This window comes from Panthera tigris, chromosome D3 (assembly GCF_018350195.1).
Source record: "Panthera tigris isolate Pti1 chromosome D3, P.tigris_Pti1_mat1.1, whole genome shotgun sequence".
Taxonomy (NCBI): domain Eukaryota; kingdom Metazoa; phylum Chordata; class Mammalia; order Carnivora; family Felidae; genus Panthera; species Panthera tigris.
The window spans coordinates 6020732-6038270 of NC_056671.1; the positions used below are offsets into that span (position 1 = coordinate 6020732).

At 47.2% G+C, this 17539-nt stretch overlaps 1 protein-coding gene across 4 annotated transcripts in view; it reads right to left on the reverse strand.

The window, feature by feature from the left end:
• DNAH10 (dynein axonemal heavy chain 10) overlaps positions 1-17539 on the reverse strand; it is a 151881-nt gene that overhangs the window by 120854 nt on the left and 13488 nt on the right. For all 4 annotated transcript variants that reach the window (XM_042961467.1, XM_042961466.1, XM_042961468.1 and 1 more), the window contains 5 exons: positions 16605-16815; positions 11469-11626; positions 10325-10555; positions 7866-8056; positions 5890-6088 (listed from right to left, as the gene is read on the reverse strand). In XM_042961467.1, coding sequence (XP_042817401.1) covers positions 5890-6088; positions 7866-8056; positions 10325-10555; positions 11469-11626; positions 16605-16815 — 990 coding nt within the window. The remainder of the gene's footprint in view (positions 1-5889; positions 6089-7865; positions 8057-10324; positions 10556-11468; positions 11627-16604; positions 16816-17539) is intronic.

The following is a 17539-nucleotide window of genomic DNA, read 5'->3' on the forward strand; positions in this document are numbered from 1 at the left end:
AAAAGCTCAAAGAGAAGAGCATCAGAGGCAAGGTCAAGGAGATCCACTGGTTGCAACTTAGCGGCAAAAAGTCTAAAATAATCACTTCATCCAGAAACTGTTTCTAACTCATCTGGGAACTGTTTCTCTGTTCTGTTCCCAGGTGATGATAAAACGATGTGGTCGGCCATAAACACTCTGTACCCCGGCTGTTCGGGGCCACACTCTTACCAAGAGTGTTGGTCCGGATCGGTCGGCCTTGCCTCTCATTGTAATAAACTTTGTTGTGACTGTCACTGGTGCCCATAGCATTCTGTTTCAGGAGTTGTGTGGATGCAACAATACCATGCATATTTTCAGACCACAACACTATGAAACTTGAAGTCAACCACAAGAGAAAAAATTGGAAAGACCACAAATACACAAAGGTTAAAGAAAATCCTACTAAAGAATGAATGTGTCAACAAGGAAATTAAAGAAGAAATTTAAAAATACATGTAAGCAAATGAAAAAATGAAAATGAAAACATTACAGTCCAAAACCTTTGGGATGCAACAAAGGCAGTCATAAGAGGGAAGTATATAGCAATACAGGCCTTACTCAAGAAGCAAGAAAAGTCTCAAGTACACAACCCAACACCTAAAGGAGCTGGAAAAAGAACAGCAAATAAAGCCTAAAACCAGCAGAAGAAAGGAAATAAAGATTAGAGCAGAAATAAACAACACATAAATTAAAAAAAAAAAAAAAAGTAAAACAGACCAACAAAACTAGGAGCTGGTTCTTTGAAAGAATTAACAAAATTGATAAACTCCTAGCCAGACTTCTCAAAAAGAGAAAAGACCAAAAAATAAAATAAAATCGTAAATGAAAGAGGAGAGATCACAACTGACACCACAGAAATACAGACAATTATACGACAGATTATTATGAGTAATTACATGCCAACAAACTGGGAAATCTGGAAGAAAGGGATAAGTTCCTAAAAGCATACAAACTACCAAAATTGAAACAGGAAGAAATGGAAAATTTGAACAGACCCATAACCAGCAAAAAAATTGAATCAGGGGGCACCTGGGTGGCTCAGTATTTAAGCATCTGACTTCGACTCAGGTCATGATCTCACAGTAGGTGAGTTCAAGCCCTATATCGGGTGAGCTCATGCCCTGTTTCAGGTGAGCTCGTGTCCTGCATCGGGTGAGCCCCAGCCCTGCTTTGGGTAAAAATCACAAGCCCCAGTTGAGCCCCACTTCTGTCTCTCCCTCCCTCCCTCTACCCCCCATGGGATCCTTCGTCTCTCAAAAGAAAAGAAAGAAAAAGAAATAGAGAAAGAAAGAGAAATTGAATCAGTAGTCAAAAATCTCCCAATTGTTTATTGGGAGACTCTTGTTTAGAGTCCAGAGACAGATGGCTTCCAAGGGAAATTCTACCAAACATTTAAAGAAGAACTGGGTGGCTCAGTCAGTTAAGTGTCTGACTCTTGATTTCAGCTCAGGTCATGATCTCAAGGTTCATGAGTTCAAGCCCCACATGGGGCTCTGCATGCAGAACCTGCTTGGGATTGTTTCTCTCCTTCTCTCTCTCCTCCTCCACCACTCACACTTGCACTCTCTCTCTCAAAATAAATAAATAAACTTTAAAAAATAAAGAAAGAAGAATGACTACCTATTCTTCTGAAACTGTTCCAAAAAACAGAAATTGAAGGAAAACTTTCAAACTCATTCTATGAGGCCAGCATTACCTTGATTCCAAAACCAGACAAAGACTCCACTGAAAAAAAGAACCACAGGCCAATATGCTTGATGAACACGGATGCAAAAATTCTCAATAAGATACTAGAAAATTGAATCCAACAGTACATTAAAAGAATTATTTTCCATGATCAAGTGGGATTTATTCCTGGGCTACAGAGTTGATTCAATATCCACAAATCAAACAATGCGATACACCACGTTAATAGAAGAAAGGATACGAACCATATGAAATTCTCAATAGAGGCAGAGAAAGCATTTGACAAAACACAGCATCAATTCTTGATAAAAACCCTCTAAAAAGTAGGGATAGAAGGAACATACCTCAACATCAGAAAGACCCACAGCTAATATCATCCTCAATGGGGTAAAACGGAGAGCTTTCTCCCTAAAGTCAGGAACATGACAGAAATGACCGCTCGCACCACTGTTGTTCAACATAGCACTGGAAGTCCTAGCCTCAGCAATCGGACAACAAAAAGAAATCAAAGGCATCCAAATCAACAAGAAAAAAAGTCAAACTTTCACTCTTCACAGAGGACATGATACTCCACATAGAAAACCCAAAAGACTCCACCAGAGAATTTTCTAGATTCATTGATACGAGAATTTAGCAAAGTCACAGGGTACAAAATCAACATACGGAAGTTCGTTGCAGTTCTTCTTTTTTTTAATATTTATTTTGGGGAGAGCACAAGCAGGGAAGGGGCAGGGAGAGGGGGACAGAGGATCTGAAGTGGGCTTTGCACAGACAGGTTGATGACAGCAAGGCCAATGTGGGGCTTGAACTCACGAACCACGAGATCGTGACCTGAGCCGAAGTCGGATGTTCAACCAACTGACTGAGTCACCCAGGTGCTCCTGTTACATTTCTATACACCAGTAATGAAATAGCAGAAAGAGAAATCAAAGAATCGGTCCCACTACCATCACACCAAAAACCATAACATACCTAGGGATAAACCTAACCAAAGAAGTAAAAGATCTGTACTCTGAAAACTATAGAATACTTATAAAATAAACTGAAGACGCAAAGAAATGGAAAAACATTCCATGCTCGTGGATTGGAAGAACAATATTGTTAAAATGTCTATACTGCCCAAAGCAATGTATACATTCAATGCCGTATAAATAACACCTGTCAAAATAACACCAGTATTTTTCACAGAACTGGAACTTGGAATTCTAAAATTTATACGAAACCAGAAAAGCCCTCAAATAGCCAAAGTAACGTTGAAAAAGAGAAGCGAAGCTGGAGGCCTTACAATTCCGGACTTCTAGCTGTATCACAAAGCTGTAACCATCAGGACGGTATGGTACTGGCACAAAAACAGACACATAGATCAATGGAACAGAATAGAGAACCCAGAAATGGACCCACAACTATAGGGTGAACTAATTTTCAACAAAGCAGGAATGACTATCCAATGGAAAAAAGGCTCTTCAACAAATGGTGTTAGGAAAACTGGACAGCAACAGACGGAAGAACTGGACCGCTTTCTTACACCAGCCACAAAAATAAATTCAAAATGGATGAAAGACCTCAGTGTGAGACAGGAAACCATCAAAATCCTAGAGGAGAACATCTCTTTGACCTTGGCCGTAGCAAGTTCTTACTAGACGCGTCTTCAGAGGCAAGGGAAACAAAAGCAAAAATGAACTATTGGGATCTCCTCAAGCTAAAAAGCTTCTGCCCCATGAAGGAAACAATCGACAAAGCTAAAAGGCAACCGACAGAATGGGAAAAGATATTTGCAAATGACGTCTCTGATAAAGGGTTACTATCCAAAATCTATGAAGAACTTCTCAAACTCAACACCCAAAAAAACAAATAATCCAGTGAAGAAATGGGCAGAAGACATGAACAGACACTTCTCCAAAGAAGACATCCAGATGACTGACAGACACGTGAAAAAATGCTCCACGTCACTCATCATCGGGAAAATACAAATCAAAACCAGAATGAGATACCACCTCACACCTGTCAGAGTGGCTAAAATTAGCAACACAAGAAACAACAGGTGTTGGCGAGGATGTAGAGAAGAGGGAACCCTCAGCACTTCTGCTGGGAGGGCAAACTGGTGCAGCCGCACTGGAAAACAGTATGGAGGTTCCTCCAAAAGTTAAAGTAGAACTATCCTACAACCCAGCAATTGTACTACTAGGTATTTATCCAAAGGATAAGAAAAAAAAATACTGATTCAAAAGGGGACAATGTTTATGACAGCGCTATCAACGGTAGCCCAATTATGCAAAGAGCCCAGGTGTCCTCGGACTGATGAATGGATAAAGAAGAGGTGATATTTTATATATGCAGTGGGATATCATCCAGCCATCAAAAGAACGAAATCTTGCCATTTGCGAGGATACGGATGGAACTGGAGAGAATTCTACTTAGTGAAGTCAGTCGGAGAAAGACAAACGCCATATGATTTCACACATACACAGAATTTAAGAAACAAAACAAAACAAAGGATCATGGGGGGAAAGAAAGAAAGGAAAAGCAAGAAACAGACTCTTAGCTCCAGAGAACACGCCAATGGCTACCAGAGGGGAGGGCGTGGGGAGGTGAGTGAACCAGGTGCCGGGGACGAAGGAGGGCGTTTGTTGCGATGAGCGCAGGGTGTGGTATAGAAATATTGAGTCTCTATATCGTACGCCTGAAACGGACATCGCACTGTATGTTAAGTAACCGGGATTCAAATTTTAAAAACTTAAAACAATTTCTGAATTAAAAAAATTCAAAGAAGTGGGAGAAAACCAACCAAGTCAGCTGCGTGCCGCGCTGTCGCACCGTTCTGGCAACGACGTACATCTGCACGTTCAAGTGACAAAGTACAAATCACGTCTTTTCAGCGATTCCACATGCGAGTCAAATGGCCTTGTATCTGCCCTTTAAGCGAACACTGCGCAATGTAAATATGAATGGTAAAACTCATGGAATAATTTAAATATTAATTTGAGAGAGAGAGAGAGAGAGAGAAAGTGCTAGCAGGGGAGGGGCAGAGAGAGGGAGAGAATCCCAAGCAGGCTCCACCCTGTCAGTGCAGGGCCCAAGCGCACAGGGGCTTGAACTCGCAAACGTGAGATCGGGATCTGAGCTGAAATTAAGAGTCAGATGCTCGGGGCGCCTGGGTGGCTCAGTCGGTTAAACGTCCAACTTCCGCTCAGGTCACGATCTCAGCTCATGGGTTCGAGCCCTACATAGGGCTCTCCGCTGTCAGTGTGGAGCCCACTTAGGATTCTCTGTCTCCCTCTCTCTCTCTGCCCCTCTCCTGTTTGCACTCTCTCTCTCTCTCTCTCTCAAAAATAAACAAACATTAAAAAAAAAAAAAAAGAGCCACCCAGGTGCCCCAAATCATGGAATAATTTAAATGTTCAATTTCCCTTCACCTTCTTTACTTTGCCACAGTCGCGGGCAAACAAAAAATAAAGCCTGCCGAGGTAAGAGATGTCAGAAGAAAGGGAAAAGCTTTATATTTTGATGCTTTTAATAGCATTTTTTCCTACTTTTTGAACAAGGGGTCCCACATCTGTTGCACTGGGCACGGCAGGTGACGCAGCCGGCCCTGGTAGCAAGCACGGGTGCCTGGCACAAGTGAGCGCTCCATAAATACTAAGAACGAACGGACGGATGGACCTTCGTGAGACAAAGAACAGTGGATAATTCATCCAACCGGCCACTAGACCCTTTGACCGTTTATTCAAAAGACAGAGGGACCAGATAAACGAGGAGTCCCTGAAGGATGGGTAGCAGCCGAAGCAACGGGCAGGATGACGTGGCGTCAGGAGAGAATAGGTCTTGGACCAGACTTTGAGGAATTCCGACATTTAACGGAAAGACAGGAGGGGGAGGATTCTGCAAAAGCTACGAGGCAGGCGTGGCCGGAGGTCAAAGGACAGCTGAGAGCGGGGTGAGGGAGGTGGGTCACAGGAGACAAGGAGAAGTGCCAGCGGTCTGGCCCGCTGTGGTACCTTCCGGTACATTCTGCGTGGTCTCTCGAGGGTTTCCCTCCCTCCCCCGCCAGCCCCTGTCCGTCTCCTGGTTTCCGCTGGACACGGACAGCGTGCCGTCAAAAAGCCAAACCGCTTTCCGCCCGGCCACGTCCGAACCCCAGCCACCTTTCCGGCCATCGGAGAACACCCGCTGCAGCCTCCCCACCTGCAGGACGTCGCAGAGATCCTGGCAGATGGCAGCCATGTAATCCGTCCTCTCGAACAGCCGCTTTCGATCAAACTCCCACCGAGCTTCTCTCCCCGAAGCCTCGATCTTGGCCCTGGTGTCGAAATAGGCCTTTTTCCACGTGTGCAGGGCGTTCCTGGCCTCCGAGGTTTTGTGCTGGGCGCTGGCTCGATTTTCTCTGTGAAGCAAAGAGATGCAGCGAGGGGGAGGGAAGGCTGAGCCGTGGCGGCGGGTCGGAGCCGCACAGCCCAAGGGGAGCAGGTCTCCGAGGGGAGCGCCGGCCCCGAGGAGCAGGGCCTCCCCATCCCACAGCCCCCTGCACCGGCCTACGAGGGTGCGACCCCCTTGCAGATCCATAGGCCACCCCCGGGGGCTGAACGGCACCCGGCCGGCCGCCCACCCAACCGGCAGAGCTGCGGCTCCCCTGGGGAGCTCTCTGTTCCAGCCGGAAGGGGACCGGGAGCCTCGGGGCCCGGCCACAAGTCAACAGTGAAGGCTGCAACACCACAGAGAAATGACAAAGCCAAGATCGTTGTGCCTCTTTCACCTGCAGAGTTGTTTTTTTGTTTTTTGTTTTATTTTGGTTTTTTTTTGTTGTTGTTTTTTAGGAAAGCGAACATCTGCACCTCCTTCTACATTGATCCCAGAGGCCCTCCGGCCTTAGGGGCCCTGGGACTTGGTGTCTCCCAGGATAACTAAGGAAGACAATCCTGATTAAAATAAAACAACCTACGTGTCCACACGACGGGCTGTTAGTTGGCCCTAAAGGGGAATGAGGCCCTGACACCGGCTCCCACACGGGTGAACCTTGAAACCATGGTGCTGATACCCAAGGGACACAGGAGCGCTGACGCAGACGGGCACTTGTACCCCAACGTTTATAGCAGCACTTTCAACAATGGCCAAATGATGGAAAGAGCCTAAATGTCCATCAACTGACAAATGGATAAAGAAATTGTGGTTTATATACACAATGGAGTACTACGTGGCAATGAGAAAGAATGAAATCTGGCCCTTTGTAGCAACGTGGATGGAACTGGAGAGTGTGATGCTAAGTGAAGTAAGCCATACAGAGAAAGACAGATACCATATGTTTTCACTCTTACGTGGATCCTGAGAAACTTAACAGAAGACCATGGGGGAGGGGAAGGGGAAAAAAAAGTTAGAGAAGGAGAGAGCCAAACCAGAAGAGACTCTTAAAAACGGAGAGTAAACTGAGGGTTGATGGGGGGTGGGAGGGAGGGGAAAGTGGGTGATGGGCATCGAGGAGGGCACCTGTTGGGATGAGCACTGGGTGTTGTATGGAAACCAATTTGACAATAAATTTCATATTTAAAAAAAGAAAAAGAAAAAAACCATGGTGCTGAGCAGAAGGAGTCTGTCGTAAAAGCCACCATGTGTAGGACTCCATTCGTACGAATGTTCAGAAAAGGCAAGTCAAGAGAGACAGAAAGTAGATCTGTGGTTGCCCAAGGCTAGGTGGGCTGGGGAGGCCGGAGGTGACAGCTAAAGGGTTTGGGGTCTCTTTTTGGATTAGAGAAAATATTCCACAATCGATTATGGCCACAGATACACAACTCCAAATACACGAAGAGCCGTTGGCTTGTACATTCTGGTGAATCGTACGGTGTGTGCATCATGTTTCAATAAAGCTGTTTAAGGGGCGCCCGGGTGGCTCAGTAGGTTAAGCATCCGACTCTTGATTTCAGCTCAGGTCATGATCTCAAGGTTCGTGAGTTCAAGCCCCGAGTCGGGCTCTGTGCTTACGGCATAGAGCCTGTTTAGGATTCTCGTTCTCTCGTTCTCTCTCTCTCTCTCTCTCTCTCTCTCTCTCTCCTCCCTCCGCCTCCCCCCTCCCCCACTCACATTCTCTTTCTCTTTCAAAATAAATAAACTTAAAAAAAAAAAAAAGCTGTTTAAGATCTTCGGAAAAACATAGCATTGCTACTTCTCACTTGAACAAAGTCCGCAGGTTGACCACTCTGCAGACTCTTTCGGCGATTTCCCAGGCGATCCGCTCCATGAGCGGGATCATCCTTTCATCCTTATTGTAGTGTCGGGAGATGATCCACACCATCCTCAGGGCACTCATCATGGAAGGGATGGTCTCCAGGACGACGTGAAAGCTAGATCCGTGCGTGATGTTCTAATCGGAGAGAGCAAGCAACCTTAGCCTTGGGGTCCGAGAAGTTTGATAAGGCAGCGCGTGCGCGGGAAGTTTCACTCTTCCTAATTCAAAAAGTGTACTTAGTGCGGGAGGAAGCGTTTCGCCACCGAAAGGAGTCTGAAATAGGTCTGTGCACACTGACGTGGAAAGACAGATAAGATTTACAATTAAAGTAAATAAAGCCATTTGAAGCAGTGTATAAAGTAGGAGTGTGTATATACATAAATAGATATGTAGAGAGCGAGAAAAGTAAATATAGAGAAAGAGAATATATATATGTATAGCTATTGAGTACACACATACACACCCAGTGCATATTCCGTGTGGCAGATTGTATTTTCCAAACGCAGCCACAACATCTTGACTGTGTCCCCCTCGCCATTAAGAGACCGAGTCATCTCCACCCCTCGAGTCTGCACAGGCTGTTACTTCTTTAGTCAGTAGAATATGGCGGCCGTAATGTTGCTTCTGGTCTCTTGAAAGCCAGCCACCATGTAAACAGTACGACCATCCTGGGGACCGGGTGGCTCAGTCATTTAAGCATCAGAACACTTACTTCAGTTCAAGTCACGATCTCGCAGTTGTGAGACTGAGCTCCGAGTCAGGCTCCACACCGAGCGTGGAGCCTGCTTGGGATTCTCTCTCTCCCTCCCTCCCTCTCTCTCTCTCTCTCAAAATAAAGAAGCATTAGGGGCGCCTGGGTGGCTCAGTCGGTTAAGCGTCTGACTTCGGCTCAGTTAATGATCTCACGGTTCCTGAGTTCGAGCCCTGCATCAGGCTCTCTGCTGCCAGCACGGAGCCTCTGTCCCCCCTCTCTCTGCCCCTCCCCTGCTGATTCTCTCCCTCTCCCTCTCTTCCTCGATCTCTCTCTCACTCTCTCAAAAATAAATAAACTCTTTAAAAAATTTTTTAAAAAGCAAGCGTGGCCACCCTATTACCCTGAAGCCACCAGGCTTTGAGACATCCAAACCACGTAGAGAAATACTAGGGACTGAGATACCACGTGGAGAAAACGAGGCCCAGGAGCACCCAGACGCCAGATGTGTGGGCAAAGAAGCCACGTGGAAGGGGTCCCGCAGCCCAGCCACCCCAGCTGTTGTACATGAGCCAAGAGGAACCGCCCAGCTAAGCTTTCCCCAAACTCCTGACCCACAAAATGGGAAGACAAAGAACACAAGTGTCATTAAGAAAGTGAAAACGCACACAGATTGGAATATTGCTAAGCATGTATCTGATAAGGAACTTGTATTCAAAAATGTTTAACTCATAAATCAACAATGAGGCAAATTAAAAATGGGGAAAAGATTGCAACAGATGTTTCACCAAAGATACGCGACCGGCCTAAGAAGCAGAGTGAAAGGTGTTCAACCTCATCAGTCGTCACTAGGGAATGTAAACCAAAGTCGTGGTGAGACAGAACAAAAGATGTACGATGCCACGTGTATAAAATACCAAGAACGGGCAAATTCATAGACAGAAAGTGGGATAGAGGTTACCAGAGGGGCAGGGAGGAGGGAATCGGTGCTCCAGGGGTCCAAGTTTACGTCGGGGATGATGAAAATGGCTTGCTTATGGATAATGAGGATGGGCACCCAGCACCGTGTACGTTTTTTTTTTTTTAATGTTTATTTATTTTTGAGAGACAGAGCATGTGAGCAGGGAAGGGCAGAGACAGGGAGACACAGAATCTGAAGCAGGCTCTAGGCTCTGAGCTGTCAGCACAGAGCCCGACACGGAGCTCGAACTCACAAACCGCGAGATCATGATTTGAGCCGAAGTCAGACGCTTAACTGACTGAGCCACGCAGGCGCCCCTCGTGTATGTACTTAATGCCACTGAGCTATATACTTGCAAGTGCTTAAAATAATGAATGTTATAGGTTTGTGACCACAATTTTTTAAGTGCTGAATTAAACAAGGAAACCAGTGGTGCCTCAGTGGAAACCAGTGGTGGCTCAGTCGGTTGAGCGTCCAACTTCGGCCCAGGTCGTGATCTCACAGTTCGTGGGTTCGAGCCCCGCGTCGGGCTCTGTGCTGACGCCTGCTCAGAGCCCGGAGCCTGCTTCAGACCCTGTGTCTCCTTCTCTCTCTGCCCCTCCCCCGCTCACGCTTTGTCTCACTCTATTTCTCAAAAATAAATAAACGTAAATTTTAAAAAAATTTTTTAAATAAACAAACAAGGAAACTAAATCCGCGTGAGAGCTAACTCACAGACCCGACTTTCCAAAGCGCAGCACGCCCGGCCTACCTTGAAATGACGTTCCACAGTGGACAGAAACCGCACGTTGTCTGAGGCCTCCATGTGGAGCTTGAATAATTCAGTTAAGACTGGCTGCAGGTTGGCCACAAGCATAGAATCCGATTCCTTGATCACATCCAAGACCTTCCTGACTATTGGAAGCTTTGTTTGCTCATGGAGTGCACTTAGGGTTGCATTTCTTTCCCGCCAGAATTCAATCTCGGCCAGAGGACCGTTACCCTGCAAGGTGACACGAACACACAAACCGTCACCGCTCGTGCGGAAGGCACGCCTGTGGTGGTTTCTACAGAACCCCTCCCTCTCTTCCCAACTGCTCCAAATGGGAACCGAGCCCGGCACTTGACCTCAGACGGTCCAGTCAGAGTGAATGTCAGGACTCTGGCTAAGAAAGCCAAGCCGCTCTCTTTCTCTGGAGAACTGATGGGGCAATGTGCCACGCCACGAAGGAAACCAGCCGGAGGAGGAAGCCTCCAGAGAGAGGAGGATGGAACTGAGGTGAGAGGTTCACACAGAAACACAGCCGGAGTCCTGATCAAACCGTACCTGAAGCCTGCCCCTGCCTCGGGACTTTCTAGTTATGGGAGCCAACAAATTCTCTCCTGTCTAGGCCGGCTGAGTTAGGTGTCCTGTTTTGGGCAGGCCGAGCATCCTGACACACAGTATGACCTCTGTCAGCCCACGGGGTGATGTGGCTGCACGCTAACAGCAGAAAGCCCAGGAACGAGGGTGTGGGGATGTTTGCTTTGAACTTTTTATTAAACTTTTTTTAATGTTTCTTTATTTCTGAGACAGAGACAGAGCATGAGTGAGGGAGGGGCAGAGAGAGAGGGAGACCCAGAATCCGAAGCGGGCTCCAGGCTCTGAGCTGTCAGCACAGAGTCCGACGCGGGGCTCGAACTCACAAACCGTGAGATCGTGACCTGAGCCGAAGTCGGACGCTCAACCGACTGAGCCACCCGGGTGCCCCTTTTTTTTGTTTGTTGTTTTAGTTTATTTTTTTGCTCTGAACTTTCAAGGAGGCGACAAAAGAGTAAGAAAAGAGGCCGGGTCAGACAGATCCCCAGACTCCTGGCTCTTCCTCCGGTGGCCACGTGAACGGTCGGGGAATCTTCAAAAGGGCGGCCTGAGTTACCTGAGGGGTCTTCTTCAGCTGGCCCTCCACAGCTGCGGATATCAGATTCAGCCAGTTTATCACACACTGCTCTAAGGTTTCGACGGCTTCCGGGTCAGCTGCCAGGTCAGACACCTCTCTGTCCACACTGATGCTTGGCATTTCCAACTTAATCTCCCCTGGTAGGATAACAACGGTCAGTCAGCCACCAGTTCGGGGGAAAGGATTACAGACAGAAACGTTCAAGTGAGTCAGATGGCTCTTCTCTCCAGACATCAGTACAGTGAGACCCGATTCGTCCCTCCACCCCCCCCACCCCATCCTAATCCGTCTAGACTTCCATTCTCTTCCATCAGAATGTAACTAAACATTATAGATAATTTTAACAGTGTTAAGCTTGGTCAGAATGATCTAGTGATTTAAGATGTTGCTGAATTTACAACCTAGTAACTTCAATTTAAAAATTAAACAAGGGGTGCCTGGCTGGCTCCGTTAGAAGAGCGTGTGACTCTTGATCTCGGGGTCGGGAGCTTGAGCCCTGCCTTGGGTGTAGAGATTACTTAAAAAAATAAAATCTTCAGGGGCGCCTGGATGGCATCTGACATCAGCTCAGGTCATGATCTCGCGGTTCGTGGATTCGAGTCCTGCGTCGGGCTCCGTGGTGACAGCTCAGAGCCTGGAGCTTGCTTCACATTCTGTGTCTCCCTCTCTCTCTGCCCCTCCCCCATATGTGCTCTGTCTCTCACTCTCACTCTCTCTCACGCTCAAAAATATATAAACATTAAAAAAATTTAAGAAAAAATAAAATCTTAAAAAAATATAAATAATAAAAAAAAATTAAACTAACAGCCAGATATTTGAGAAAACCTCCAGCAGGGAATAGGCCCAGATAAATCAGAAACAATGACCTCAGAGGAGATTAAGACAATGTAAAGAATTTGTTTTTAATCCCAATTATCAGTCTCAGAGATGTGAGGCAATATGGCACCCACGAAACAAGAACAGAAGGCTTTGGAAAAGGGATAATCACAGAATAAGAGGTCTTAAAAATTAAAAATATGATAGCTGAGAGGCACCTGGGTGGCTGAGTCCGTTAAGCACCTGACTCTTTTTTGGGTGGTGGGGTAGGAGGGAGAGCGCAAGCCGGGGAGGGGTAGAGAGGGGGGGACAGAGGATCTGAAGCGGGCTTTGTGCTGACAGCAGTGAGCCCGACGCGGGGCTCGAACTCACGAACCGTGAGATCATGACCTGAGCCGAAATCGGACGCTCAACCAACTGAGCCACCCTGGTCCCCCTACGCATCTGACTCTTGATCTCAGCTCAGGTCTTGATCTTACGGTCATAAGTCGAAGCCCCTCACTGGGCTTACAAAAAAATGTGATAGCTGATGTGAAAAAGTTGAGCCAAAGGTTGGGGAAGATAAAAATTGAGGAACTCTTCAGAAAAGCTGAATATAAAGACAAAGAGGTGGGAAAGACCAGAGAAAAGATGAGCCACAGAATCAGCAGCGTCCCCCAATGTTAGCAAGAAAGAACAGAGACAAATAGTCGAAGAAATGACCAAAAGGAGTTTTCAGACTACAAAGCTAGGTCTTCAGGCTGAAAATATTCACACAGCGCTCAGCAAAACGAATGGAGAAAGGACCACACAAAAAGGTCCATCATCCCAGCATTTCAAGACACGAAGATAAAGACACACTCCTAAAAGTTCACATAAAGGGGAGAGGAAAAAAACAGGTAGAAAGAAAGAAAGAAGAAAGAAAAGAAAGAAGACAAAAGAAAAGAAAGAAAAAGAAAAATCCAATTTCTCACAAGGAACGCTGGATACTACAGAACAATGAAGAAAACTGTATTCGAAATTCTGTGCCGGGGCGCCTGGGTGACTCAGTCGGTTAAGCGTCCAACTCCAGCTCAGGTCATGATCTCATAGTTCGTGGGTTCGAGCCCCACATCAGGCTCTCTGCTGTCAGCACGGAGCTCACTTCAGATCCTCTGTCCCCGCCCCCCCGCCCCGCTTCTCTCTTTCAAAACCAAACAAAAAGAAATTTTAGGCGTTAAAATTTTTTTAAACTCCAACTTCTGTGCCCAAACTATTAACTGCGAAGACAGAATAAAGTCATTTTCAGACACCCAAGTGCTCATAAAATTATTTCCCACACACCTTTCCTAAGGAAGTTACTTAGGGATGCATTCCTACACGATGAGGGAGTAACCCAACTAAGCGAGAAGACCTGGGATCCAGGAAACATCGCATCTAGGACACAGCCATGCACCACGCTGAGAGAGCAACCAGCCTGCGTGGCAACAGGGGACACAGGACACTGAGAGGGAGAACATCTAATAAGAGGAGGGGCTTTTGCAAAAACAAAACCAGAGAGGACGGTACAAGATATTTTTATAAGATCCTTTAAGAAAAGAATGGCAATTCTGAAGGCTGGAGGAGGAAAGGGAAGTATATACTTGTATTAAAAATTCATGGGGCGCCTGGGTGGCTCAGTAGGTTGGGCAACCGACTTCGGTTCAGGTCACAAACTCACAGTTGTTCGTGGGTTCGAGCCCCGCGTCGGGCTCTGTGTGGACAGCTGTGAGGTCTGGAGCCTGCTTCGGATTCTGTCTCCCTCTCTCTCTCTGCTGCTCCACCCCTACTCATGCTCACGCTCGCTCTCTCGCTCTCTCTCTCTCAAAAATAAACATTTAAAAAATTTTATATTAAAAAAAAAATTCATTCCACGACAGATTACCTGACCCCTGTGATCTCATGCATCTTAAAAAGAGAAAGGGATAAAAGAGCTTTTTCAATTGACAGCCAATAACTTACAAAAAGCCATTCGTACGGCTTAATGTCCTATAAGTAAAAACAAATTTCTTCCTCAAGATGATACTATAAAACAGGAATTGGCAAAGGTTTTTAAGATTTTTTTTCTAAGTAAGCTCTACACCCGACGCGAGACTCGAACTCACAACCCTGAGATCGAGAGTCACATGCTCCACCGAATGAGCTGGCCAGGCGCTCCCACAAATTTTTTTCTTAAAAACGTATCAGACAGTAAATGTCTCCAGCTTTGCAGACCAAGAGGCTTTGCAGCTAAGGGCAGACTGTAGGTCCTTATTTAATCATTTCAAATCTAAATATTGGAAACGGTAAGTACTATTCTTAGCCCACGGGCCACACAAAACAACCAGCAGGTGGGATTTGGCACACGCACCATAACTCGCCGACCCACGTGACAGAGTAGTAATTTAACTGCTTTTCTGGTTTTCTACATCATACGTGCCCATTGTAGGAAAACGGGAAGAAAAGAAAACCATCGCACTCTCGCAACCTAGCGTGACTGATGGTCACAGATGACGTTTCATTGCATTTCCTTCTTGTATTTTATCTAAAACGCAAAAATGTGTCCACTCAGCTACTGTTTGACATTAGACACAGAAGTCATATCCAAGATGAGAAGAAACATCTTTCCACATCTCTGTTTTACACTATTTCGGGGAGAGATGGGTCAGGTAGACACGCAAAATAACGGAACAGGAGACAGTAAAACAAACACAGACACCAGGAGGATATCACTTCTTGGGGGATTAAAAAAAAAAAAAAAAAAGAACATTCTAAACCAAAAGTCTGGGGCGCCTGGGTGGCTCAGTCGGTTGAGCGTCCGACTTCGGCTCAGGTCACGATCTCGCGGTTCGTGAGTTCGAGCCCCGCGTCAGGCTCTGTGTCGACAGCTCGGAGCCTGGAGCCCGCTTCGGATTCTGTGTCTCCCTCTCTCTCTCTGCCCCTCCTTTGCTTGCACTCGGTCTCTATCTCTCTCAAAAATAAATACACATTAAAAAAGAAACTTAAACCGAAAGTCTGGGGGCTCCTGAGTAGCTCAAGCGGTTGAGCATCCAACTCTTGATTTCAGCTCAGGTCACGATCTCATGGTTCGTGGGACTGAGCCCCACGTGGGCTCCATGCCGACAGTGTGGAGCCTACTTGGGATTCTCTCTCTCCCCTCTCTCTGCCCCTCCTCTGCTCACTTGCTCACAGCGAGTGAGTGAATGAGTGAGTGAATGAATGAATGAATGAATGAATGAATGAATGAAAAACACATGTCCATAGCGTGTTATCAAAAGTTTGGCTCTCAGGGCGCCTGGGTGGCTCCGTCGGTTAAGCGCCTGACTTCAGCTCGGATCATGACCTCGCGGTTTGTGAGTTCGAGCCCCACGCTGGGCTCTCTGCTGTCAGTACAGAGCCTGCTTTGGATCCTCCACTCCCCTTTCTCTCTGTCCCTCCACCGCTTGTGCTCGCTCGCTCTCTCTCTCAAAAATAAGTATTAAAAAAAAAAATTGGATCTCTGCGGGTGTTTCTAGTCTTGGAGAAAATTGCTACTAAGTGGGGTGTGTTAAATTTTACTTTCGGGGCGGGGGTGGGATTTCTCTTCCTCGAAAGCAATGCCATCTCGCAGGCCGTAATAGCCCTTGCCGAGAAATCGCCTGTCGGCTTTCACAGGATAGGGCTCTCCAAAGCGTAACCCCAAATGGGACTCACCTTCCCCACTACGCCAGCCTCTCGACCTTGCTGTTCTCCATGACACACGCGCTCCCAGGCTCTGGGACTCTCACCGTGTCATCCTCCCCACATCATGGGGTACAGGTCCGCAGTAGCTGCTGCAGCCCCAGCACGTGTGGGGCCCTGGGCTGGGACACTAAGCAAGCCAGGACCAGCCATCCACCCTTCCTCGTTCACGGAAACCCCATCCTCTCAAACTCCCTTCTCTCATTCAGCCCTCTCTCCCTGCCCGAAAAGCCCTTGCTCCCCAACGCCACCTACTAACGCTCTGCTGTCCATTCAGAGGAGGTCAAATGCCGCCTCCTTCAGGAAGTCTCCTGTGATTTCCTCCTGCTTCTGCCACAGGGTCTCCCTCCTCCAAACCCTCAAAGTCCTAATAGCTTTCCCAAGCTCTCATCTGCCACAGTGCCTTGGGCACCAGACGATAAGACCCTTGAGGACAAGGATTCGTTGTTTCTCTGTGCATCTTCCTTCCAGCTCGGGGTCGCTCGGACGGTGGGCGGAGAAAAAAGAATGATTACAAATGAAAGCAAGACTCCTGGACTCTTACGTCGCCTTCCTAAAGGACATTCCCACGCGTCACGAAACAGAAGAAAACATGAAGCTTACCTTCCAGTTGCTGCATTGTCCTTTGAATATTATTTGCAAATTTCTGGATGTTCATCAAAAATTCATCCCGTATTAACTGCACGCTGTGATACGTTTCCCCGGGCACACCAGGGAGCCCCGCTTCATACTCGGAAGAGTCCGAGATTTTCTCGGACGCAAATCCCGTGGCCGCATCCTTGTGCTGATTGAAGGACAGAGCCGGCATGAAAACCTGAAACGTCAAGTTTATGAGACGAATCAATGTCCTGTCCGATAATTCATGCCCTTCCGCGGCCCCCGGCTTCGAATGTCCTGTCGGAGGCGGCACAGATGATGGCAACAAAGTGGAGAGAACTCGAGCCCAGAGCCCAGAGCGCAGACCTAAAGACAGAGAAATGTTGTTTGACCTAACACGACCCCAGGAGGAGAACGTGACCCAAGCGCGAGGTGACTGCCCAGATCAGCATACTGTGTTTCTTTAGGTCACCGGCCACACAAACAGCTGAAGAGTCAGTCAGCTCAGGGCCAAGCTAGTTCATGTGGAGGTTAAAATAGGGAGGGGGAGGGGGAGGGGGCGCCTGGGTGGCTCAGCTGGTTGAGGATCGGACTTCAGCTCAGGTCATGACCTCACTGTTGGCGAGTTCGAGTCCCGCTTCGGGTGAACATGAGCCCCACTTCTCCTTCTCCTTCTCTCTCCTTCTCTCTCCTTCTCTCTCCTTCTCTCTCCTTCTCTCTCCTTCTCTCTCTCTCTCTCTCTCTCTCTCTCTGCCCCTTGTGGGATTCTCTCTCTCCCTCTCTGTCTCTCTGCCCCTCGCTCACTTGTGCCCTCCCTCATCCATTCAAACGCCTGTGGGTCAGTTGGATGGTTGGTTGGTTGGTTGAGTTTTGGTTTGGGCTTGTAGCTTTGCCTTTTCTTCTTAAACTCTGATCCATCGTTGAGGACGATGTACGTGCAC